Here is a 26,485-nt window from a genome sequence, read left to right as displayed (position 1 = left end):
CCCGGCCAGCCCGGGACGCACAGGCTCAGTGCGAATCACCGGCCTAGCCCAGATCTGACCCCACCACCTCCCCCCTCCCCCCATTAGGTGAGCAGACATACGACACAGACTACCTGTTCCACTCTGTTACAGGAAGTGCTATCATCCTCCTCATTACTGCCACCCTAAGGGGCTGAGTAACTGTGAGGCCCTGGGGCTGCAAGATCTTCCGGAAACCTGTCGGAACCCGCACGTCAGTGGGTGTGGCCGCGGGAAGGACCCCCTGCTGGAGGCAGGCGCTCCGGGAGGCCCTGACACGTCCAGGGTCGTGCCCTACGTGAAAATCGTTCGTGTTTCTTGGATCTACTGAGGGGGTATTTTTCAAAAACTGTCTTTAGCTCCACGTTTGTACCTTAGAAACCAGCCAGTATCTTCAGCCACAGTTGTTCTGTTGTTGTTGTTTTTTAAAAATCGCCAGATTATTGTGAACTAGGAAGATGCAAAGAGGGTAACATGGTTTTTAAGCCTCACAAAACCCCCAAACACCCTTGGACAACACGTACAACACACCTAGATGACAGGAGTCCTGCGGATGGGCGAGGACCGCGCCAAGCGTGGGAGCAAGAGCGCCCCGGGCCTGAGGACGTCGGGGAGCCTCACCGAAGGCAGGGGGATGGCGGGGGGGGGGGGGGGGGCAGATGATCCCCAAGACTCCACAGGCTCACAGGACCGTCTTAAAAGCACTAGGGAGCCACGTTGCAGCGAAACGCTAGGGGTAAGACTGCAATGCAGTGATCAGACTTGCAGTGTGAGAAAGGGGGCAGCCACAGAAAAAAATAGGGGGGGGGGAACAGAGAGCCCCCCTCCTCCCCAGGAAACCTCAGGAAACATGCAAACATACTTCAAGGCTCACAGAGAGCCACGCCCACCAGCTCCACACAGAAGACAGCGGCGAAGATGTGCAAGCTACGTATCAGAATCAGAGGAAGATCTCAGAAATGAGCTCAACGTTTAAAGTAAAGGAAGAGGGTTCTTCAGAAATCAAGCCCTAGACTCCACCCTTGCACTAAAAAATAAGGAAAAAAACAAGCCAACAGAAATGACGTGTTAACTAGAAGACACGCAAGAACGAACCCACACAGATGTCATGAACTGCGAAGATAAAAATCAAAAAGGAAAAATCAAAAAAGAGATGGGAAGAATCCAACAGAAAATTACAAATAAAAAAGGCTGAAAACAAGACCCAGCCTACTAAGAGTTGCCCAGAATAAAAAACAGAATAACAGGTTGTATACAGAACAAAGTAATAACATAAGGAATATGTCAGATATAAGTTGAAATATAGTAAATGATTTCAAGTGCATGAACTCCAAATGAGACTTAAAAATTACCTGGTTATCAACAGTAGGTACTATCCAAAAAAAACAAACTGGAAGCAACATTACCAGAAACACTATATGAACTATGCCATGGGTACCCAAGTAACGTATTCCAGTATAAAATCAAAGACAAAACGCAGTATTACATTTTCAAGCGTTTATGAATTGCTAGATCAATGGATGCATGCATCGCAGAATGAGAAACAATCAACTTTGAGCCCTCTGACAGTACGCAGCACCGTCTACAAGACCATCAGCCCATCCAGCCTCTAGGTACCAGCCCTCAATCCCCAGGAAACACCAAGGACTGAGCCTCAGGCCCAACTAGACCACAGCCGGGGGATCAACAGAGCTAGACCCAGGGAGGACACAGAACAAATGCCCTGGTTTCCTCACTAACTCCCAAAGGGGGGAAAATAAGATGGGAGGAGAAAACTGGGGATGCTGTTTGTTTGTTTTAGATACAAAAGAAATAGAACAAACCATGACAGAAATAATTAGCCTGTTGAGGATGTACCCAGTTAATCAGCTACCTTAAAGAATGTAACTTTTAATGGATATCTGAAAATAGTCTTTATCTTTAAAAAAAAATAATAGGGGGCTGGGGATATAGCCTAGTGGCAAGAGTGCCTGCCTCGGATACACGAGGCCCTAGGTTCGATTCCCCAGCACCACATATATGGAAAACGGCCAGAAGGGGCGCTGTGGCTCAGGTGGCAGAGTGCTAGCCTTGAGCGGGAAGAAGCCAGGGACAGTGCTCAGGCCCTGAGTCCAAGGCCCAGGACTGGCCAAAAAAAAAAATAAATAAAATAATAGAATCAGTTACCAATCAAAATAAAGAACAAACCAAGGACACCTGCCTTCTGGAGTAACTCTCCTAAAGCAGCATGTGACTTAAGATGTGTTTCAAGTTTAAAAGATACCTCTATGTTCAGGCCCAAACAGGTCAGCAGGATAAACTGATGGAAAATAAATCTCAAGTTTTAAACATGTTTACCTTTGGAGAGTGCAGAGCAGAAACGCTAGGCGGTAGAGCAAAAGCTGTGACTTTATTCACAGACTAGAGCTTGGACAGGGGAACTGGGGCAAGGGGAGCTCCGGAGCCAAGGAGCAAAGGTGTGCTCAGGCAATTGTCTGGACGGTTCCCCTTGGAGGCGTCGGTCCAGCAGGGCACAAATGAGGCTCAGGCTATAAAGGACGTAGGGGACACTCAACCGGGAGCCAGAGGGAAAAGAAATACGGATGAGCAGAAGTCATGCTGGAAAGCACTCTCCACCAACTAACCAGCTCTTTTCTCTCCATTTATGTCTGTGTACCTTTCTCCTTCTCTGCCTGCCCTATCATACAGGCAATCCTGACCCGTCTCCTGAGTTGTGATATTTTTAATCTACAACGTTAAATCTAAAGAACACGATCATATTGCAGCATTCTCCTGACTTTTGATATTTTTAAAAAATATGTTGTTTAAAAAAATCTCAACCATAAGAAAATACTTTATTTTTTTATTCTTTGCCATTTTTTTATTCCTTTATTACTGGGCATCAAACCTAAGGCCTACTTCATTCTCAACACTCTACCAAGGAGCTAGAACCCTACATTTTTTTATGTCGACAACATCACCTTCTGTAATTTATTCTGCACTGAGTTACCAAGCCTCACACCACTTGCTTTATTTAAAAGCATAATTACAGAAACTACTTCCTGTGTTTTTACTTTCCACAGCGTGTTGTAATGTCTCCTCGGTCTCCAGCCTACAGGAACAGGGGCTGCCACAGGGAAGGCAAGGACACTCAGAGGGCGGAATGTCCCCCACCCCAGCCCCAGCCCCAGCCCCAGCCCCAGCCCCACCCCCACCCCACCTCCTTACACAGCCAAATCCACGGAAGGGAAAAGGGAAAAACACACGGAACTCAATTTTGTTGCTTATTAATAAAGCCCCCAAAACACTGCTACATAAGTGAGGTTTCCTAATTACCTGCTTTCCATTTTTATATACAACATCTAACAAATCTGGGAAGGGGGAAGCACAGGGAAGTTGTGTCCAATTAACACCCCACCCCCAAATCATCTAATCATTTACAATCTATAAACTTAAGTTTTATACTTTTAATGATACTGACCTAACGAAGCAAAATCAAACTAACCATTGAAGATCCCCTCACCAGTACTTATCAGTAGCTTAGGTCTTATTTTCTATATGAAATCTTGGTCTAGCGTTAGGAACAAGGAAGGAAGAACTTCATTTTTGAAAACTAAAGTATTCAGTAAACGTGATTTCTAAAATTAAGAATGACTTTACTAAAAATTCTGTGAACGGGCAATGGGCCACTCTAAGATACTGTGGACTATACACACCATGACCATTCCGTCCCAGTGAAGAACTGTGGACTTCTTTTAGACAGCTTCACTACATAGCACAAACGAGTGCTCAGCTAAAAGCCTTTCTAAAAACATGACTTACGAAGTTTCCAAGTGTTACAAAACGTGTATAACTAAAACCTAGTATAAATAGAACATACACATTTTATTCATCTGAACGACATATAAATACCGGTTGTACATTTTTTTTTGTACTGGTTTATCTAGAAACTGCATACTCTTCTGCAAGACAGAAGGGGACTTCAGTCCTATGGCACCGCAGGTCAGGGAAAGTCCCGCACGAAACCTTACGGGGGGGGGGGGGGGGGGGGGGGAAATGTTTGCTTCGATTTACTTACTTTGTAATGCGGTCAATGTTGGCGATTTGCTTCTGATTCCTTATAATCTCAATGGCTCCCCAGAGATGCTGGATAGCTTTTGTATCCGCCTGTCGTCTTTTTGTTAAACGTGCCATGACCTGTTTACTTCTTTAGCTGCAGCGATATACAAAAACATAAGGCAAAGATATAAATGGATTACAAATGAGCAGCACAAACCACACGCTGAGCAAGCACCCCGACTACAGGTAACCGGAACTATCGCGGGAGGCAGCCCCGCCAGGTCCCAGGGCCACCCCGGCACGCTCGGATTCCATAGACACTCCCGTCTCATCCGCTTCATCCCCAAACCCGACCGTATCCTAAACATCAGTAATGCTTTGTTTTTAGACTTTAGAAATGCGACTTTTCTAAACCCACTCAAAAGAGAATTGTCCAAAACAAAGGCAGCCAAGGCTCTGGGGGCTCCCGCCTGTCCTCCTAGCCGCTCAGGAGGCTGAGATCCCAGGGTCACAGTTGGAAGCCAGCCCAGGCAGGAAAGTCTGTGAGACGCTTATCTCCAATTAACCACCAGAAAACTAGTAGTGCAGCTGTGGCTCAAAGTGGCGGAGTGCTGGCCTTGAGCACAAGAGATCAAGGAAAGAGTCCAGGCCCTGAGTTCAAGCCCCAGGACAGAAAACATTAATTAACTAATTAAAACAAAACCAAGGGAATAACTGACAGGTGCCAATGGGCTTATATCAAAGGCAGAAGTATGACAGGATTGTATCACAGTACATTTTTATGTTTTGTGTGAGATGGTGTTATATTAATACAAGTGGGGTAATGGTAAATTAAGGATGCACACTGCAATCGTTAGAACACTAGAAAAAATACGAAGTTATAGACAACATATGATTCCACTTGCAAATTATGCTTTCAAAAAAGGTATATAAACATTTTTCACAGCTACGTAAAGAATAACTACAAAACATTCCAAAATAACATTAAGCATACTAAATAAGCAAGCCTCGTTACTTATAAAACACACTGTAAAAATCACAAGAGTGGTGAGGATGAAGTTGTAAAAGCCCTAAAGGTGGTGTCGCCTGTTCCTAGAAATTACTAAAGGTAAGGTTAAACGATGGTGCAACGCTACACGTCAGGAGAACAGATGTACAGTTACAACCAAGCTCTCCAAGATCCACCTATGTTACAGGTGGACTACAGAGAGGGAGAGGCACTCCTCCCAAGAGCCCACGTGGAAAAAAAAAAAAACACAAAAAACAAGAGCCCACGTGGAACACCACCCCGGAGAGGGAAATGCAGCCAGGTGAATACCACGAAGGTTGGGGCACCCTGCCAGTCTCAAAATAAGCTCCACCGAATAAAACAAGATCTCTGAAATACAACCACTTAGATTCTCCTTTCCTAGAAAGGCAAATGCATTCATTCCTAGATTTCACTTACACTGGTTATGTACTAGCCACTTTCCGGTGCTCTCCGGATGCAGATTCAAGCAGACCGAAAATCCTCCTCTCATCTACTAGATATCATGAGTAATGTGCCGGACACAGGAAATGAACAGCAATTGGATATTAAATCAATAGACAGGAACAATCTTAAGGTGCTGTTTTTACCAGAATGTATTTGTATTACCAGTATTACTTACCATTCCTAAACATGCCCGAACCTCCGCCCCTTAGCTTACTTCCGCGAAGGGATAGACGTCTGACACACTGCTCCCAGCAGCTTACTGGAGTGACATCTTCCCAGAGCTACCTCTGCTTCCGGAATCAAGCTAAATCAAACTCAATTAATTGTCTTTTGTACGCTAATGGAAATTGATGCTTCGTTTTTTTTTTTCAAATCTGCCCTTCGTGTGATGATAAATTCCTCAAAAGAAGTCCCTAATTCACTTAAGTCATCTCCTTTACTTTTACAAAAGTGCCTGAGATAAAAAATCCTGAATTCAACTAAGGACATCTCATGATTATCATTTAATGTTTTCCAAGGTGTTTAGCATACTTTCAAACATGCTAAAACCCCAATATGAAACTATCAAGTTATGTAAGTTACATATTATATAAGTAACAAGACCCCAGAGTAAGGCTTCATTTATGTTTCATCAAACATTGAGACATCAAAAAGAAAAGATGAGAAGATTTGTAGAAGTCATTAACAGTCTTCACCCTTCTCCTGTTCCAGCACACTGGAGGGATGTAACAGACCCTCGGTAACTGGCTCCTTGGCTGTCCTCAAGGGGCCCGGAGCTGAAAACATATCAAACAACTCCAAGTGACTTTAATAAGCCTCCAGGTGATACCGATAGTCTCTGCAGTCCTTAAGTCTACAGCAGGCTCCTGCTTCCTATCTGCACATTTACACACAAACAGGGAAAAGCTAGGAAAGTTTTTGAATAAGCAGAATTAATGTGTGGCTTGGGGGGGGGAGGATGGGGGACGGGGGACGGGAAGGTGGATGTAAAAGCGCTTGGTATAATGCGAAGAACAGGAAAACAGATGGAGACGGCAGGAGTGGGCACTGTGTCGGTGTATTTTGATTTTCTTTTTTCTGGTGGTAGTCTCAAGCCTCTGGCATTTTTTTTTTAATTCTAGAGCATCTTCAAGATCAAATTTAAACCATTTTTTAATCATTTCTTCAGTCCCGAAGTGTGAACTGGGAGCCTTGCACCGGTGCGGCAGGCCCTAGACCACTGAGCCGCACCTTCAAGTCTTCGGGCTCCGGCTTTCTGCGGCAGGGTCTTGCTTTGTGCCCAGGTCTAGCTGGACCGCAGTCCTCCTATCTGCACGTCCCTCCTTATCTGGGGCGACGGCAGGTGCACACCAACACGTAGAGTTTTGGGGGGTTGTGATAGGATCTCACAGAGTTCTTGTTCGCAGGCTGGCCTGGAACTGCAATCCTCCCCCATCTCCACCTCGACTGGCTGGGTGACAGGTGTGACCACCGGGGCCCGCGGGGTCGAAGCCTACCGCTGCAGTGTGCATCCCACCGCACCTAGAGTGCTATGAAACTCGCCACGGAAGTCCGCTAGCACGGCGGTGTGAAGATGAAGCCCAAGCTCCAGGCAGCGATCGCCCTTCGGAGGGAGCAGGAAAGGCTTCTCTTTCTATTTCCCTGTTACACCAAAACAAATCCTTTAAAATTTACAAGCCATTTCAAACCACCTTCTGATTGTGTGCATAACCTTATATAAAAGTGTGTGTACCCACATACACATGTTGATATAGTTAATGTTACTCATGAAGTGCCTTTTACGCATTAAATGACACGAAAATCTAGATGCCTTTCTTTATAATTACTTTTCTTCTGAGTGTACGCACTGTCACACTCAGATCGGGAAACAGAAGCATTTGTAGTTGAGTTTCTTTTATAACTTATTTTTTAAGTATGGCTGTAGTCTAGCTGGAACTAATTTTTTGATTAACAGTAATCTACTAACGGGTTGGTTTGGCTGGACTTGGTGTGGAGACAGGGCTTACCTGCGACCTGCTCCTGGGCACTGGGTTTGATAGGCATGCACACCGCCCCCGCCAACACTGAGCATCAAACACAGAGCCCTCCCTCCTCCCGCAGACCCCACGCAGACGCAAGCACATCCCTAGCAACACGTCCGGGACACCGGCAACGCTGTCAGAATCAAGGGACCCCCAGGGCACGGCACTGCCGCCCCAGGTCCGCGGCTTTGCTTCGGAGCGTTACGTGGACCGTGGGGCTCCCGCATGTAAAATGACCGACAAGCAAACACTGCCTTTAAAATCACCCATGCACACTTCATGGACTCCGGCAACCACTCGTGCCTCAGTTCTGCCTTTCCCAGAATGCCATGCAGCTGGAACCGCACGGCCTTTGCGTATTGACTTTCCCTCCACAATAGGCACTTGACTTGCCTCCAAGTCTTCTCATGGGCTTGATAGCTTTTTCATTAGCACTGAGTAATATTCTGCTGGCTGGATGGAGCCGTTTATTTACCACTTGCCTCCTGAAGGCCACTTGGTTGCATAACAATTTTAGCAAAAACAAAGAAATAAATAGAACTGCACGTGGAAGTTTTGGTGAGCCCGTAACTTCTCGGCCCGCTTGGGGTAAATACTGAAGAGCATGCTTGGGAGAATGAATGGTAAGGTATGGGTTTTTGTTAAACCAACCTAGAAGCCATCTTCCAAAACGACCCCCCACCACCCTGCACTTCCATCAGCCACAAACCAGAGTTCCTGCTGCTCCACGTGTTTCCCAGCATGTGGATTTTGGCAAGAGGCACGCACTAACATCGCCCCCCATACTTGGATTTCAATTCTCATCACACATGATGAACAGGTCTTCCTTCTTCATCACCATTTCTACTTCAGCAGACACATTGCTGCCCACTTTTAATGGACTTCTCATTTTCTTACTGTAAGGTGTGCTTTGTATATCTTAAAGTCCTTATCAGACGCCTCTCAGAAAGACCTTCTCCAGGTCGATGCTTTATTCTTCCCATTCTCTAGACAATATTGCAAAGCAACAGTTTAATAAGTTCCAACTTATCACTTTTTTTTCCCTTTTGCATTGAATGGTTCTGCAATTGAGATCTGTGAGCGATTCTCGGGTAATTGTTGTGAAAGACTGCCAACCCGCAGTGGTTCTGGCTTCGTTTCTTGAAAAGGCCAGCTACGCTCCATGGTGCTGCCATGATTTCCTGACCGAAAGAGCTGACTTTCCTTGGTCTGTCTGGGCCTTCTAACCCCAGTCCACTGACTTATCTGGTCTTTCACCATGGCACATTGGTAGGTATTGATGAATGAAGCTCCCAAGGAAGCCCTGAAGTTAGGTACTGTGCCTCTTCTTTATTTCTCAATATTATATCTTGGTTATTCTAAGTCTTTTCCCCTCTTCATGTAAATTTTATGGTCAGTTCGTTTATACCCATGCAACAACTTAAGATTCTGGAGAGAGCTGCATTAAATCTGCACATCAAAGTGGTAAGAGCTGACATCATGACAATATTGGGTCATCCCATCCATGAACATTAACTCTTATTCACTGAATTCTTTCGTAACTATTATCAGAATCTGGTATTCTTTCTCTCTCTCTCTCTCTATATATATATAATGTTACACTTCCACTAAAGCATTTCACTTAGGGATGTTAATGTAAGTGGTAATGGGTTTTATCTTCAGTTATACTTGTTCACTTTTGGCATATAAGAAGGTAGTTAATTTCTGTATATTGACTTAATAGTCTGCTCCTCCATACTAAGTGTTTTTCATCCTCTGGCTTCTTTCAACATTTTCTTTAACTTTCTAACACTTGAATGTGACAACGCTGGAGACACTTCTTGTTCTAGAACCTGCCAGAGCCTCAAATCACTTCTTCTGAAACAGAATGCTTAGGAGTATTTGAAAATGGCTCCTCCCCGGCTCTCCACACACCCACCCAATGCTCCAAAAGCACAAAGGGACTCCCCCCCACCCCCCCCATTCACTGTGGGATCCTGGCTGAGCACCTGGAACTAAACCTCAGAACTGTGGGGAGAGCACTTGGCCTCCAGCAGGGAATCAATGACAGCTCGCCCTTCTCCACCCCACCCACCCACCCCACCCCTTCATCTCCATCTGCATTTTCTTTGTGTCTGCCCATCCCATTGTCTCTTTAATTTGTCCATGCAGCCTCACTTCCCTGAGAAACCTAACAAGAATTCTTATAATTTATGGGCCTATTCCTTTTTTTAAAAAAAAACTGGTCCTGCGGCTTGAACTCAGAGCCAGGGTGCTGTTCCTGAGCTTCTTTTTGCTCAAGGCTAGCACTCTACCACTTGAGCCACAGCATCACTTACAACTTTTTCTGTGTTAAATCGGAGATAAGTGACTCATGGACTCTCCTGCCTGGGCTGACTTTGAACCTTGATCCTCAGATCTCAGCCTCCTGAGTAGCCAGGATTACAGGACAGCAAAGTAACTTATAAGCTCTTTGCATGCTCACTAGAGAAGTGGAATTTCTTCTTCAATATGGTATTAAATGAGATGATAGAATGTTTTTCCGAAGAGGCAAACAGAAACCAGCATAATTTACTGACTTCTCTCATCAACAAAATTGCATTTCACTCATAAATTTTTATAATCAGAATCAGTGTGCTTTTTGGGCCTTGTGTTACTGCCCTGCAATTTTCATTATTAAAACTCACACAAACTCTACACAGAACTACAACTATAAAGCTAACCCATAAAAACAAACGGCTGGTTGCGGAGTCTTCAGTGGGTTCCATCTCAACCATCTCCACCAGCACCCTCTGAAACAATCACATGACTATGTGCTGCACACACCCAGCAACGCCGGAACTGCAGGACTGGAAGAACAGGAGTCCTGAATGTGGATTTTCTGTTAGGACTTTGTGGTTTTGCTTTTGTGAGTAAAGTGCATTAGATTAAAAGCAGGAAATATCGCTAGGCAACGTACTCATCAAGACTCTGGACGGTGACACTGGCCATAGTAAACCCTTGATCAGGCTTTTTAATATGCTTGTCTTTTGTTCAAGCGTTTCGGTCTACTTTGCTGCAGGATGGATGAGTTGCAACAAAAGGTCCGCTTGGACTCGCTGTTCCAAGGTGGAACCTCGCCGGCAGCAGAGTCCCTAGCTGAGACCCTGAAGAGCACCCTGAGGCGAGCGGGCAGCCGGCCTGGAGCTCTCCCCCTTTCCTCCAAAGCCACCAGTCCTCATTCGCAGATAATGCGTTAGGACACGATCTCATCCTAATTACGTCCCCAAATCCCCTTCTCTTAAGTCAGACTAAGCTTTTCCCCTGTTAATACCTCAAAATAAGGCACCAGTATCAGTTTTGGCGGAGTCAAGCCATTTTCCAGTCACAGCAACTTAGAAAACAGACTTTCGATTTGACGGAGGACGCCGTGAGATTAAATGACGGATGGGGAAATGTCAGTGCTGTTTTGGAAGGCAGATTTTCTAAGCTACAATCACATACCATGCAATTCACAAATATGAAAATGTGCAACTCAACCGTTTTTAGTATATAACATTCTGAGTTTTTCCAACTCACCTGATTACACACTTCAGTGGTAAGAACTGCATGGGGTGTTTTGTAAGTATCACATCATCCCTGTACAACAGTTTCATCATCCCAAATTCCACTAGCATTAAATAATAAGTCCCCATTTTTCTCTCCTCCCCACCTCTAGTATCCTCAAGTGTACTCTTAGTGAATCTGCCTATTCAAGATGATTTCACGAGTGGACTCACACGTTTGGCCTTTTGTGTCTGGTTTATTTCACTTGGCACCATGTTTCCAAGGTTCCTCCCTACTGTAACATGTTATCAGATCCTCTTCAGTTGTTTTGGGAGTTAAGTCATACTTTTATAGATATGTATCACACTTTGGTTTGTATTGTGGACAGATGACTGGGGTTCCTAATTTGGGGCTATCACAAACACTGGCCTAGAAGTGTCTGCTTTCAATTCCTTTGTGTATGTACCACGAGTGCAATTACTAGATTACACAATCCTTCCAAGCTGGGCCTTTCAGTGAATCAGCAAACTTCCCCCCAGCGGCTGTATTGCTTCACAGTCACACTCTATGATAGGCAAGCATTTCCCGTCCCCCCATCGCTACCTCCCCCTATTTTTCACCTTTTACTTCTCATGTTAAAATCCCAGGCATTTGGGGATATTTGCGGGATAGCGTGGGGTTGGCGGAAACTGTGGTTTTGGTTTCAGTGTCCTAACCTCTCGTGGCGTTGAGGGTCCCGTCCTGGAATTCCTGGGTAAGCGAACATCTCCTCAGCACAAATGTCAGTGCGGCATGCATGACCTTTGCCCGTTTTTCAACTGGATTATTTTTCTGTTAAGCCGTACGGTACTTATGGTGTTTTACCGAAGAATCCATCGCAAATTCAGTCATGAAGGTCTATCTCCCCCGCCCCCCCCCAAGACTTCTTAGCCCTCCGGCTCTTCCATGTAGGGTCACTCGCCCACTGTGAGCTGGGTGCCGTCCAACTTCACTCACTTTTGTCCGGCATGGCAGTCAGGTTCTCCCTCCGCGGAATGGACCCGGCATCCCTGTCAGAAGTCACTTACTTGCCTGGGGAGGCGCCGGAAGCCGCTTTAGCCTGAGTGGTCAAGGCCGCATGGTCAAGGCCACGTGGTCAAGGCCGCGTGGTGGTCATCAGTGACAGCCACCAAGCATTTCTAGCTGTCTCACATCTGTGGCACTGTGCTTGAGATTTGGTAAATGGAAAGCAAGTAAAAGTGATCCATAGCTTGGTGCCAGTGGCTCTTGCCTGTGACCCTATCTATTCAGGAGGCCAAGATCTGAGAATCATGGCCTGAAGCCAGCTACGGAGACCCGTTTCCCCAATCAGCCACCAAGAAGTTAGAAGCAGAGCTGTGGCTCAAGTGGTAAATCATTCACCTTGTGCAACAGAGAAAAAAGAAAGTTGGAGTGATACAACTTGTGGATAGCAAGGGTTTTGAAAAGAGAAAACAACTAGCAGAAAATATACCTAAAATAATTCACAATAAATACCTTGCACTGAAAAATAGGTATCTGTCAACGAAAGGGCTTATCAAGAGTTCAACATATGAACTGAAGGAAAAACCAAAGCATGCAGGCTGGAAAAATCACAAGGCTAGATATGAAAAAGCGGGAATTACAAACTTCTGTGATGGTTGTAGCTGATGGAAAGAGGTCTTCTAGTGAAGCTTTGTCGCATTTCCCAGCTGCAGTGTGGGAACTGCGGAATGGTAAGGAAATGCCTCCTGAAGTCTAAGGGAAAACTTTCCAGCCGCGACTTCTAACCCGTCCAAATGACCACCCAGTGAAGGGAGACTGAAGACATTTTGGTCACATAGATCCTCCGGTGATTTAGAATCCCAGTGAATCCCAGAGCAACAGGGTGACGTCCCGGAGAACATAACCGGTACACCGGACAACCACCTCGGACACAACACACAATTCCCTACCCCAGCTGACATGCAAATCACAACCCACCAATGAGCTGATGCCCATGCAAAGATCTTACACAAAACTCTAGCAAATGGCATATTAACAAGGAAGATTCCAAGGATGCAATGACGGTTTAACATTAAAAGATATGATTAATATCAGAAGATCTAGGAGGAATATGGTTGTCTCTGAAGATACTGAAAAAGTACTTGGCTGAGAGCAAGCACTTAAGTACATATGTGTTAGTCTCAAAGATATCAGAGTATGGGAACATGTTAGGAAGTTTGGTTGACACAGGAAAAGTTAAAAAGCTTAAGTATATCAATTCTTATTTGATACTGCATTACAAATGGTACTCCAAAGAAGGCAAGCAGAAGGAAAAAAGAACTGGAGGAGAAAAACGAAGTAAAACTACTCCTGCTCAGGACAGTAGAGACAACAGATACCATTACATATCCTAAAACACTCAAAAGAATGAAATTGAAATCAAGTACTACAAGAAAAGGGTAAATGCCTGGAAAGCCAGAGAATGAAATTTTATTTTTCAACCCATGACTCAAAATCTAGAAGCAAAGCAAATGGGCAAAGGCTGATGAACTTGACTATCCCAAAACAGTAACCCAAAACAACAACCAAAAAGAAACAAACAAACAAACAACTCCTACAAAACCTAAAACAGAACCAGCAGCATGTTTAAAACATCTGCGTGTCCAGGCTAGGGCATTACACCTGTAGTCCCAGCATGTGGGAGGCTGAGGTAAGAGGATGAGGAGTCTAGGACCAGCCTGATCGAGGAGGCAAGTTCCAGACCAGAGGGTGAGATCAGCTCCAAGATCAGCATGTCTCCGATACACCACGAACACAGCAAAAATATAAATGACACGGCAAATGAGTAAACATGTAAGAAATATTTGCAACTTATAAATAAAAGACATATCCTCAATACGTAAAGAACTTCTAAAATTTCAGGAAAAGGGGGGAAGAACAACAGAAAAGGTAAAGCAAATCGTAAGGACAAACAAATACAACGCAAGAGACCTGTCAGCTTGCAAAAAAGATGCTTTATGTTCTCTCACAATTAGAGATGAGCTACTTTAACGCTACTACACTTACTATACTGTGTCTAACTATTAGAGTAGCAAAACTCCAAGTGTGTGGCATGGAGGCTGTAGTGGTGTTGGGAGCTTTTTTTCCTGCCAAGGGCCATTTAGATATTTATAACGTCATTCGAGGGACATACAGAACGACCGATACAGGCAGGTGGCCAGGGACAGCTGATACATAACCAGGCGCACATGCACCTCTCCAGTCCTGCAAGCCAGGAGTGACAGTGTTCACACACTCCACTGGTGGGAAGACAACACGTCATCATTTTTCTGGAAGGTAATAGGGCGATTGACAACCAGCAAAACTGTATGTTTTGTTCTTACTGGTAAATACACACACACACACACACACATATACACAGACTGGTTATTCCTGTAATGCTATTTGTAATAGCAAAAAAATATGGAACAGGTAGAACAGTACAGGCATCTATATACTGCAGTATAAACCAGATTAAAAAAATCCATTCCACATAAAAGACACATGATGGTGAGGGTTTCGTTTCATTACGCATGAGCGAGCAGTAGGAAGTCTCTAGACAACCAGCAAACCTACACCCCGGAGAACAGGCAGGGCGGGGCTCCTGGCTGCAGTGCCACGGACAACAGCATGCAGATTGCACAGCTGGGGTCAACCCAGCCCTGCCCAGCAGGTGTGGCGCCACCTCAGGGAGACAAAGCCGATCCCAGCGTGTGCGATGCCTTTGGAAATGCCTTAAATATTTCACTAAACAGCGAATGCAATGAGGCCCTACAATTATGGTAGACATTCTGAAGTGCCAGGCCAAGTGGACCCAGGCAACGGCAGGCACCGAAGATGCGCGCCCCTAGATCTCCTGCAGTCTGGCAAAGTCAAGTAGGGTGGGGTATCATTTCTGATTTCTGCTGCATGGTCAAGAAATACACTCAACTGCTTTGGGGAAGAGAAAAGAATCAGTCACCAAGAAACTAAAATAGACTGTTAACTGTAGTCTATGAAACCAGCTATTTTCTAGAACAAGCCTGTGTATGGAAATTAAAAAATGGTCATCGCCTACGTCACGGCTAGGATACAAAAGCTTGCCCGGATGGGCGCAGGGAGCACCTCCCGAAAGCCAGTGTGCCCAGGTCAAGAAACCAGGAAGGTTAATGACAGTGAAATGCGAAGAGATTTCCAACAGTCCACAAGGAAAACTGAGGGGCTGGGTCACTGGGATGATGGCGGTCAGATGGCACAAGTCGACAGAAACCTCAGATGTCAACCCACCCTGGGGGGAATACTAAGCTGGAGACTTAATATTGCCAATTATGCATTAACAACAGCTAGATGAAGGAAGAAACACAAGGCCTAGGTGATGTAAAATAAACATCCAAGTTTGGGATCAGTAGGGTTAAAACGAGCAAGTAAACCAAGCACAGACCCCGAAGGATGGCGGCAGTATTATAATCCCAAACAGAAGGAAAGGGAGCGTGAGCAGACTTACTTACCTTTTCCTCTCTGGGGATAGTCAAGTTAGACAGCAGCCCACCTCCGGAACACCGTCTCCACACACAGCACCGGACCAGGGATTACAGCAAGTCAGATCAACCACACCTCCACCTCTGATAACCATCTTCCTAGATCTACTCCCATAACAATGGCTACACCTCAGAGAAAACTGAAAAGCCTTCAGGCTGTATTTGGGGATGCTTTCCTGGGGATGGAGGGCTGACTCTAGTCTAGTGGTAGAGTGGCAGTCTAGAAGTTCTTTTTCAAGTTATTTTGATATTCTGTTCCTTTAGGAAATCCACAGATGTGGTTTTTGCTGTCTGCTTCCTAATGGTGAGGTAGACCCCGGTGCTTTATGAATGTTAAACATACCTTCTGTTATTCAGATACAAACCTCACAGGTATGATTCTCAGACTTACAGCTGAAGGTCTGAGGATATACCAGAAATATACTGTACAAGGCACATATTTTGTAAAAGGTGCAGTCAAGCCAAGCGCCAGTGACTCATGCCTGTAATCCTAGCTACTCAGGAGGCTGAGATCTGAGGACCGTGGTTCAAAGCTAGCCTGGGCAGGAAATTAACCCCTAGAAACTGAAATGACACTGTGGCTCAAAGTAGTAGAGTGCTAGCCTTAAGCAAAGAGCTCAAGGACAATGCCCAGGCCCCAGCACTTAAAAAAAAAAAATCCAAGGGCTTAGTGGTAGAGTGCTTGTCTAGCATGCATGAAGAACTGGGTTCAGTTCTTCAGCACCACAGAAGCAGAAAAGGCCAGAAGTGGCGCTGTGGCTCAAGTGGTAGAATACTAGCCTTGAGCAAAAGCAGCTCAGGGGACAGTGCGTAGGCCCTGAGTTCAAGCCCTAGGACTCGCAAGAACAAACAAAAATCCAGTAAAATTACTAAAAACAAGTCAATACTACTGCAAGCAAGGCTTATATTAATATATTTTCATTAGCATGTGCTTAACATATAAATGAACAAGTGAATATCCAACTTTAAATTGGATTGGTGATTGTTCAGGATTTGTTTCACTTGAAAAGCCCAGAGACTAAAACTAGTTTCGTTTGAGTAGAAGATTTAAATTTCATATAATTCATGTAGTCATTTCTGAAATATTGATCAGAAGTGAAAAATGTCTTAAAAGCATATTCATAAAACATAAATGTGCACAGTGGTAAAATATGTAGCTATTCAAACTGAAAGTTCCAGGCATTAAAATTTGGTATTCTATCCATAAGAAAAGGGCAATTTATAAAGCAGAGTACAAAAATTAATACCTTGGACTTATATTCTTCACAAATTTAAGAAAAAAACTGTAATGGTTGAAAAACAACCACCTCTTTTTCACTACTGTAAGAGCTGGACAATTAAAATATAGTTTATGTTGGTTGGAGAAGACTCCACGTCAAAATGATAACTCCACGTCAACTGCTAACTAAAGACTTGTTCACACAATGTTTCTCGGGTATAGTTTTGAGACAGAAAAGCAATCAACAGGTAAATGAAGAAGCAACAAAGAGACAACGAAGAAATCTTGTGGGGCCTCGCGCGCGCGGTTTGTCAAAGGTCTGGCTAGCTGTGAGGAGAGAGCAGCACAGTGATGTCCCATGGCAATGGTCACGCTGTGCGTGCTAGGGTGGGCTGAGGCCTGGTCCACCCCTGCCTTCGCCCGACGCCTCTGTGCCACCCAAGGCGCACAGCCTACAGACGCGGGCACCAAGAGAAAAGGGCACTCCGCTCCAGCTGCTCCAGGGGCAAGCCGGCCTCGAGCAGAAGGGCCCATCCCGACAAGGCCCAGGAGAGTGCCGTCTAGACCGGCAAGAACCCGTGAGCACCTTCATGGCCATCCCGGCCCCGCCTAAGCAACGGGAGGACAGCAAGCCAGCCACGTAGCTGCAGCTGGTCCTCAGCCTGCTGGCTTCCGATGCCAAGGAAGCCGGGACTACTCCGTGTCACTTATGGAACGTTCGGATGTCCAGACTCTTCACAGTCTTCTCCTTCCACTTCCCGCTTTCAGGAACAGGGAGCACGGCTTTCCCTCCGTGCTTTTCCTGGCTCTGGGGGTGGAACCCACCTTTTGCGCACTGGGCGAGCACTCGGGCACAGAGCCACATCCCAGCCCGGCACCTGCTAGCCTACATCCGGACGCAGATCCGCCACCATGCCCTGTGCAGGTGACACTATGGCGGTACAAAGACCCGAGGAGCCGGCCGGACCCCGGCAGGGGGGAGACATTCATACAAGTGACTACAGGCGGCTCCTCACGCTCCTGAAACCATTTACCCTGACTCCATCTGTTTGACCTTGGGTAAAGTAATGGTAATGGCACCTTCCGGGGCTTGTTCCCTTATCATGAACTGGTCACCACAACTTCCACACTGTACTACGCGGAATTGTATAGTAAACAACTGCTGAAGTCTTCATCATCGCCATCGCCATCATAATAAATAGTAATAAGGGTGCTACCCCAGGCAGTGTTTATGAGGAAACCCAGCTTCCAGAAGACTTGCTTACACCGTTTTTTAAAGCAACCTATGTGTATAAGTACACTTAAATGCTGTAAGGCCTATTCTCCTGCTGTAATCACAGTACTTCCCTGACTTCTAGAATAGCATTTTAATCCCAGTTATGAGTTAATGTTAGGAGACAGGCTCTCAATAGGAAAATCCACTTAAAAGTATTTATATGTATCTTCCTCTTACGTTCACAGGATCAAATGCACAAATCAGGAAGAAAGGTCTTTCATTTTTAAACTTAAGTCTCAAATACACTTCAATATAAGCAGACCAAAAAAATTAGATATTAAAAAAAATGGTAATTTTTTTTAATGGGGCCTACCTTTCTGTTACATGTTTAAATAATATCTGGAAAACACAACATATGGTTAGCCATTTGCTCCAGCTCTATTTTTAAACAGATCCGTGAAAAAGCATCGATCGTCACAAAGCATATTTGAAAAGCATAGGTGAGCTGGGTGCTGGGGGCTGACCTGTCATCCTAGCTACTCAAGAAGCTGAGCTCTGAGGACCAAGGTTCAAAGCCAGCCTGACATGAAAGTCCATGAGACTCTTATCTCCAATTAAGCAACAGGAAGGAAGGAAGGAAGGAAGGAAGGAAGGAAGGAAGGGAAGGAAGGAAGGAAGGAAGGGAAGGAAGGGGAAGGAAGGAGGAAGGAAGGGAAGGAAGGAAGGAAGGAAGGAAGGAAGGAAGGAAGGAAGGAAGGAAGGAAGGAAGGAAGGAAGGAAGGAAGGAAGGAAGGAAGGAAGGAAGGAAGGAAGGAAGGAAGGAAGGAAGAAGGAAGGAAGGAAGGAAGGAAGGAAGGAAGGAAGGAAGGAAGGAAGGAAGAAGGAGAGGAAGGAAGGAAGGAAGGAAGGAAGGAAGGAAGGAAGGAAGGAAGGAAGGAAGGAAGGAAGGAAGGAAGGAAGAAAAGCCAGAAGTGGAGCTGTGTGTGTCTGGTAGAACACCAGCCTTGAGCCAAAGAGCGAGGCCCTGAGTTCAAGCCCTAGAACTAGAAGAAAAAAAAAAATTTTAAGCCTAGGTGAGCATGGGGTAAATGAAGGAGAATATTGGAAAGAGTGACAGGAATCGAGATGCACTGAACACATAAACAGGCATTTTAAATTGAAACCCCTCTTTGATTCTATTTAAAGAATAAAAAATAAACACACACGCACACAGCATAGGTAGTAATCTGAAATGCTTTTTTATAACTAAAGATAACTTGAAAGCAAAAAATATGGCAAACCTCCAAGTAAAACTTAGAAGAAATCTGGAATACTCAGTGTCCTATTAAGACCTCAGGGGCAATCTTACCTCAGATACACTGACTTTCTTCTCTATGGTACTAGCTTCAGTAATTTTGTGAGTTATAATGTTATAGTTCACAAATGTCTAGTGCATAGCAAAGTTTCTGTAAATAACAATCCAGTAATAAAGTAAATATACTCAAACTGGGTATATTCTACTTGTTAGCAAATAAAATCTAACATTTTAATGTGATCATACGAAACTGATTAACTCTAGAGTAACTTGAACTGTAAAAGCACTTAAAATGAAGCCAGTTTAGAAAACATCACTCAGTTTACAAAAACACTTTGTATGCAAACGTTCAGCAACATACATCTCCCAACTCATGTGGAACACAGTGCCTTACATAAATACATACAATCAATCGTACATCTCTCTGAAGAGCCAAGAGTCTATATGGTCCCTTAAAAATGGATAGAACAATATCTCATAACTTTTATCTCTTTTATCCTACATAAAGGCAAACTCCCAGTCCATTTGCTGAGCAAATACACTGTTGTCACTTGAAGTTATGTGAAACTTGACAAACGCCCAATGCTTTATAACGACCTAATAGTGTGAATAAATCAATGAAGTGTTTGCACCTAACAACAACAAACACAACAACAAACTCTACTGCTACCAAACAAGTGCTAGCTAAAACATCTTACCCTGCATTTTACCTTAAAACAAATTTCCTAAATGCTACTTTCCCTTTAAAGAAAACTGAATTAGAACCCAAAATGTCAAATAGAAAATGTACAAAAAAAATACTAGATTAGATAGCTAATTTATCTGATGAACTGAGTTACATATCTAACAAATGCCAAATTTCCCTGCATGGCATGTAATGAACTATATAAATATTTTTAAAGTCCCAAACGAACTTTCCATAATTAAAACAACCACCACTATGCTGAGCTTAAAAAAAAAAAAAAAAAAAAGTGAGCTCGGAGCCTGGGAGCTGGTGGCTCACGCCTGTCATTCTAGCTACTCAGGAGGCTGAGATCTGAGGACGACAGTTCAAAGCCAGCCCAGGCAGGGTAGTGCACTGGACTTTTCTCTCCACTGAACCACCAAAAAGTCAAAAGGGAAGCTGTGGCTTAAGTGGTAGAGATGCCGTCTTGAGCCAAAAAGCTCAGTGATGGGGCCCAGGCCCTGGGTCCAAGCCCCAGGACTGGCACAAAAAATGGGGGTGGGGGTCAGGTAGTCAGTATCGGTGCACCGTGCTTAAGCAGAGCAGGCAGATACTACGTGACATGGACTCATTTCTCTGTAAGACTGTACATCCCAGATATTTCCCAGATGGAGCCAAAGGCAGCAACGCAGCTAAGGCCACAGAAGGCCCTCCAGCCCCGGTCACAAATGCCCACAATCACTGCGCCAAGACAGAGCTGCACATGGTTTGAAAAGCTGACCGTAAACAGGCATTGCAAAAAAGTAACTCAGAGCTCCTGTGTGAAGAATAGAAGCGGACTAAACCCAGACCAGTTGCTTACTATTTCTTGTCAAAATTCTTAGGAAAAAAAAAAAATCAGTGAGGAATTCACTTCCATAATGATGAAATGAAGAACTGGCAAGCGATTTTTCTCTATTGACAGCTGATCTGCTTCGAACATATGTGAACATACAACTGAAGCAATTACACAGAAGCAAGGTAACAAATGTAGAAGAGAAATACTAATTTAACTCCCATGCTGTGTTATTTCGTTTATTTGGATTATTCATTAGAGATAGGAAGTAATGGTTCAAAACTTAAAACTGTTTCAAGTAAATGGCTCTGAGGAGTGTAACACATGCTCATTTTCAACTTTCCGGGATAATTGATGCAAAAACCAGAAATTTAGCAGGTGCTGGTGGCTCACACCTGTAATCTTAGCTACTCGGGAGGGTGACAATGGAAGATTACAATTCAAAGCCAGCCCAAACAGGAAAGTCCTTGAGACTCTTACCTCCAATTAACCACCCAAACAGCTGGAGGGAGAGCTGTGGCTAATGTGGCAGAGCACTAGCCTTGAGCAAAAGAGAGAGGAAGGGGGAGGGAGGGGGGGCTCATTCAGATGCAGGCTATGCCAGTTTAAACACACTCAGCAGGACAGACACATATGTGAGCATGCCATACTGTAAATTCTCATCCCTTTCCACACTAATCGTTATTATTCCAGAACTGAGCTTACAATCCACAAGTATCTACCATGCATACGATAGACTTACCCTTCCTTCGAGTTTTTATATGAATAAAGAGAGGGAGGAAATGTAGGAGGGAGAGAGGTAATGCCCACTAAGAAAAGTAAAGCAATGATATAGTAAAAACAAAAACTAAAACCGGAAAATATATACATAAAACTACTTCCACAGAAGATAAATGTTCAATTTAATGATGTACTGATGATAAGCTACGGTTTCTGATGATCTGAGAATGTCACTTAAATCTATGTTGTGGGCATAGGAGGTCTCAAAAGTTAAGTGGATAGTACATAAACCCAACACTAAGACTACTATTTCCAAGAGGCCACACTCAGACCGAGAGCTTTTAAGAAAACACCGGTGGGTATGCAATCCACACACGGTCAGAACAAAGCAAAGACAGTAAACAAATGTGAAAAGACCCCTCAAAAGGACAGAAAACACCATCTTTCTTCCAACCTAAATCACTCACTGGAGAAGAGAGCCAAGCTTAGAGCATGGTAGGGAAGTTGAGAATACTGTTGAGGATATCTATTTCCTAAATACACACACACACACACACACACACACACACACACACACTACTAATTCACTGGAGAGTGGAGCTCAACTTGTGTCCAGCTATCCTGTAGCTCTCAGGAGCCAGGCACTGTTTCAAGGGCTTTAATAAGTCATCTAGTGCTACCATTCCTGTTTCCCTATGGCTAAGCCTGGCAAGTTAAGTCATTTGCATAAGGCCACTCTCCTAGAAAATGACACGAGATTCAACGCCAAGCCACTGGGCTTCAAAATCACTTTGCCATATTACCTCTCTAATGACTAAAAATAAACAAACAAACAAACAAAAAACAGTAACAACTAATCATTCTCCCAAAAAAAGCAAGTCAACATTCAATCTAAGTTAAGGCTTGGTTAAAGTTTTCAGTGAGGACTATCATATAAGTACCCATGTTAATTTTTTTCCAAGATATGTCCCTCATTGCTTAAATGTCATACACGGAGGATTCAACTGAGAGATAATGAAGGTAATAAGAGTCTGACACTAGCCTGGCATTGGTGGCTCACATCTGTACTCCCAGCTAGTCAAGAGGCTGAGATCTGAGAATCACAGTTCAAAGCCAGCCTCGGGGAGGAAAAGTCAAAACTTATCTGCAACTAACTGTTAGGTCCTCTCCCTGAGGGCTCCACGTAGCTGCCCCCACCTCATTAAGTCTCCACCCAGTTACCTGGGTAACCTGCAGACCTGGAGGCAGTTACCTCCCCTTTCCCAGAGGTCACCTCCTAATCCACCTGGCCACACCCCTTGCCCCTGCCCTAAATAAAGCAGGGCTGGGTGGGGGTTGCCCCTTCTCTCTCTCTCTCTCTCCCCCTTCTCTCCCTGCTCTCCCCTCTCTTCTTCCCCCTCTCCCTCCCTTCTCTCCGGCCACGGATCATCTTGGCCACAGGCCAGCAGTTCGGTAATAAACTTTCTTTCCTGCCAGAATACCGCGTGGTGTTCTCCTTTACCCGCTACCTACTTTAAAAAACCTAACATTAACCACCAAAAATCCAGGAGTGGAGCTGAGGCTCAAGTAAGGTAGAGTGCGAATTCTTGAGTAAGAAAGCTCAGGGGTCAATGTCCAGGCCCTGAGTTCAAGACCTAAGACAAGCAAAAAAAAAAAAAAAAAAAAAGAAAGAAAGAAAGACGAAAGGGGGCTGGGACTATGGCCTAGTGGTAGAGTGCTGGCCTAGCATGCATGAAGCCCTGGGTTCGTTCCTCAGCACCACATATACAGAAAAAGCCAGAAGTGGCGCTGTGGCTCAAGAGATAAGAGTGCTAGGCAAAAAGAAGCTCAGAGACAGTGCTCAAGCCCTGAGTTCAAGCCCCAGGACTGGCCAAAAAAGAAAAAAGAAAGAAAAGAGAAAACCTGACACCAGACCTAAGGGCTTCCAGGAAGCAATGTCAGGGCACCCTGGGACACTTCTGTGATAGATGTGAAAATCCTAAGCTCCAACTGGCCAGGCCTCTTATTATACACTTGCTGAACTATCCAAAAAAGAGAAGGCAGGCAGAGGGCACAGGGTGAGGGTTCACAGAAACACGGCACTCACTGAACCCTGCAAGCGATACCCACCAAGTGTGCCCACGCTAGGTGGGGCCTTCCTATCAAGATTCTAATGATCTCGACGGACTTGAAAACCTGGAAGCAAGCATGGGTGTGCATGGGTGAGTGAGTGCTTGTTTAAGTACCCTGCCCGTGAGGACAACCACAAAACGCAACTGCCCACCTGAAGGAATGTGTCAAGGAAAACTCAGTTTCCCCATGAACAACACCCACGGTGTAAGGCACAGAAACCCTCTGCGATATCGATAACCCCCAGCCAGTGATCGTAACCAATCACTAACACTGCAATATTGATAACCCCCAGCCAGTGATCAGAACCAATCAATAACACTGCGATATCGATAACCCCCAACCAGTGATCAGAGCCAATCACTAACACTGCAATATCGATAACCCCCAGCCAGTGATCAGAACCAATCAATAACACTGCGATATCGATAACCCCCAGCCAGTGATCAGAACCAATCAATAACACTGAGATATCGATAACCCCCAACCAGTGATGGGAACCAATCAATAACACTGAGATATCGATAACCCCCAACCAGTGATCGGAACCTATCGATGACACTGCGATATCAATAACCCCCAGCCAGTGATCAGAACCAATCAATAACACTGAGATATCAATAACCCCCAACCAGTGATGGGAACCAATCACTAACACTGCGATATCGATAACCCCCAACCAGTGATCGGAACCAATCAATGACACTGCGATATCGATAACCCCCAGCCAGAGATGGGAGCCAATCGCTAAGACCGAGATATCGATAACCCCCCCCCACCAGTGATTGCAACCAATGGCTAACAACGCAACATCGATCACCTCCAACCAGTGACCGGAACCAATCGCTATGACTGAGATATTGATAACCTCCAACCAATAATCGGAGCCAATCGCTCACACTGCCATATCGATCACCTCCAACCAGTGATCGGAACCAATCGCTATGACCGAGATACTGATCACCTCCAACCAATAATCGGAGCCAATCGCTCACACCGCAACATCGATAACCCCCAGCCAGAGTCGGGCCCCCGGGACCCGCCCTCCGCCCCCACCGCAGGACAGGGAGTCGGCGAGGACGGCGCCCACGCGGCGACCTCGCCCCTTTTTCGGGGGGGGGGGGAGAAGGCCCCAACTTCGTGGCTGGCGGGCCGGGGATCCGCGAGGGGAAGCGGGGCGCCCGGGGTGCGGACCTGTGGATCGGGGCGCCGGGCCCTCCGCGCTCGCGCCCAGCGCCCCCGGACGCGGGGCCCACGCCCCACGGGAGGGAGGGAGGGAGGGAGGGAGGGCGCCGCCGTACAAAGACGCGGCCCGCGCGGGACGGGACGCGGGACGCGGGGCGCCGGCAGCCCCGGACGGCGCGCGCCCCGCACCCGACCCCGGCCCCCTCGGGCGAGCCGCAGCCCGGGTCCGCGAGGGCGGCGGGGCCCGGCGGGCCGCGGCTCCCCAGGCCGCCCCGGGAGCCGATCCGCCCGCGGCGGCGGCGCTGGCGGCGGCGGGCGAGGCCCGGGCCCCGCGGCTCCTCCGCCCGCCGCCACGCCGACCGCTCCCGCCCCTCCCCGCTCCCCCGCCCGCCCGGCCCACGCCCGGGGGCCGCGCGCCGCGGCCTCTCCCCGTAGGCCCGGCCGGGCGGGGCGGCGCGGGGCCCGGCGGGCGGTGCTCACGCGACGCCGCGGCTTCCCGGCCCGAGCAGGCCCCGCGCGGTCCTCCCGGGCGCCTCGGCTCCGGAGCCGCCTCAGCCGCCGCCGCCGCCCGAAGCGGGGAGGCGCCGCGCCGCCCGCCGGGGCCCCCGGGGCCGAGCGCCAGGGGCCGAGCGCGAGGGGCCGGCGCCGCCCGCCCGCCCGCCCGCCCGCCCGTCCGCCCGCGCGCGCGAGGCCGCAGCCCGGGCAGCCGCCCCGCGCGGGCCGCGCCGACGCCATCGCCCTGGCCCTGGCCGCCCGCCGCCCGCCCGCCCGCCCGCCCGCGCCCCGCCGCCGAGCCGTCCCCACCATTATGCTGCTCCGCCGCCGCCGCCGCCGCGCCCGGCCTCCCCTCCGGTGCCGCCTCCTTCCCGCCGCCCGGCGCCTCTCGGGCCTGAGCCGGCGACGGGCGCGGGGGGCGGGGGGGACGCGCAGGCCGCCGCCTCCTCCTCCCCGCCGGCCTCCGCCCTCCTCCCGGCTCCCCCCGCCCGGCCCCGCCGCCGGCCCCGCCGCGCAGGGCTCGGACTCGAGGGGCGCCATGTTGGGGACGCCTCGCTCGCCGGCGGCGGGGCGCGGGGCGCGGCGGGGCGGGAAGGCGCCGGGGCCCGGGCCGCGCACTCACCGCGTCTCCTCGGCCCGCGGCCGGCCGGCGTGGTGGGGGTGAGGGGGAGGGTGGGACGGACGCCGGGGCCGCCCGGGGACGGAGGTCGGCGTCCCCGCGAGCCCGTGCGGGGTCCCCGGCCCCGCGCCCCGCGCCCGCCCCGGGTTTATTGTGTCTGCGCGAGGCGCCCGGGACCTCGGGGCCGGGGCCGCCCCGCCGCCCGCCCGCCCGGGCCCCGGAGCCGGCGCGCCCCCCCCCCCACCTCCCCGCTCCTACCTCGCGGCGGCCCGGCCCGCGCCCCTCGGTCGGCTCAGCATGTTCCCGGGGGCGCACACCCGAACCCCATCTCCACACACACGCGCGCACACTCACTCACACTCACACACACGCACGTGGAGGCTACGTACGTGCAGGCGCGCGGGGGCCGGGAGCGCCGCGCACCCAGAGCGCACACGCGAGCGCGGCATTGTTCGGCTCGGCCCGGGCCCGGGCGCCCGCCCGCCCGCCGTCGGGGCGTGGGGTGGGGGGGGGGGGCGGCGTGGGGGGGGGCGTGG

At 47.6% G+C, this 26,485-nt stretch overlaps 1 protein-coding gene across 6 annotated transcripts in view; it reads right to left on the bottom strand.

Annotated features, from left to right (window-relative positions):
* The window catches only part of Zmynd11 (zinc finger MYND-type containing 11), a 67,558-nt gene extending 41,805 nt beyond the window's left edge, over positions 1-25,753 (bottom strand). For 5 of the 6 annotated variants that reach the window (XM_048367473.1, XM_048367474.1, XM_048367475.1 and 2 more), the window contains exons 1-2: positions 25,640-25,702; positions 4,076-4,210 (exon numbers count right to left, since the gene is read on the bottom strand). In XM_048367473.1, coding sequence (XP_048223430.1) covers positions 4,076-4,191 — 116 coding nt within the window. In that variant the 5' untranslated portion in view covers positions 4,192-4,210; positions 25,640-25,702. Of the gene's footprint in view, positions 1-4,075; positions 4,211-25,639 lie in introns of all 6 variants that reach the window. The other variant, XM_048367478.1, reaches the window with a different exon arrangement.
* Between the last annotated feature and the right edge of the window lie 732 nt (positions 25,754-26,485).

The sequence above is a fragment of the Perognathus longimembris genome, chromosome 18 (genome assembly GCF_023159225.1).
Source record: "Perognathus longimembris pacificus isolate PPM17 chromosome 18, ASM2315922v1, whole genome shotgun sequence".
NCBI lineage: Eukaryota > Metazoa > Chordata > Mammalia > Rodentia > Heteromyidae > Perognathus > Perognathus longimembris.
This window is presented reverse-complemented; position numbering and strand designations above follow the sequence as displayed.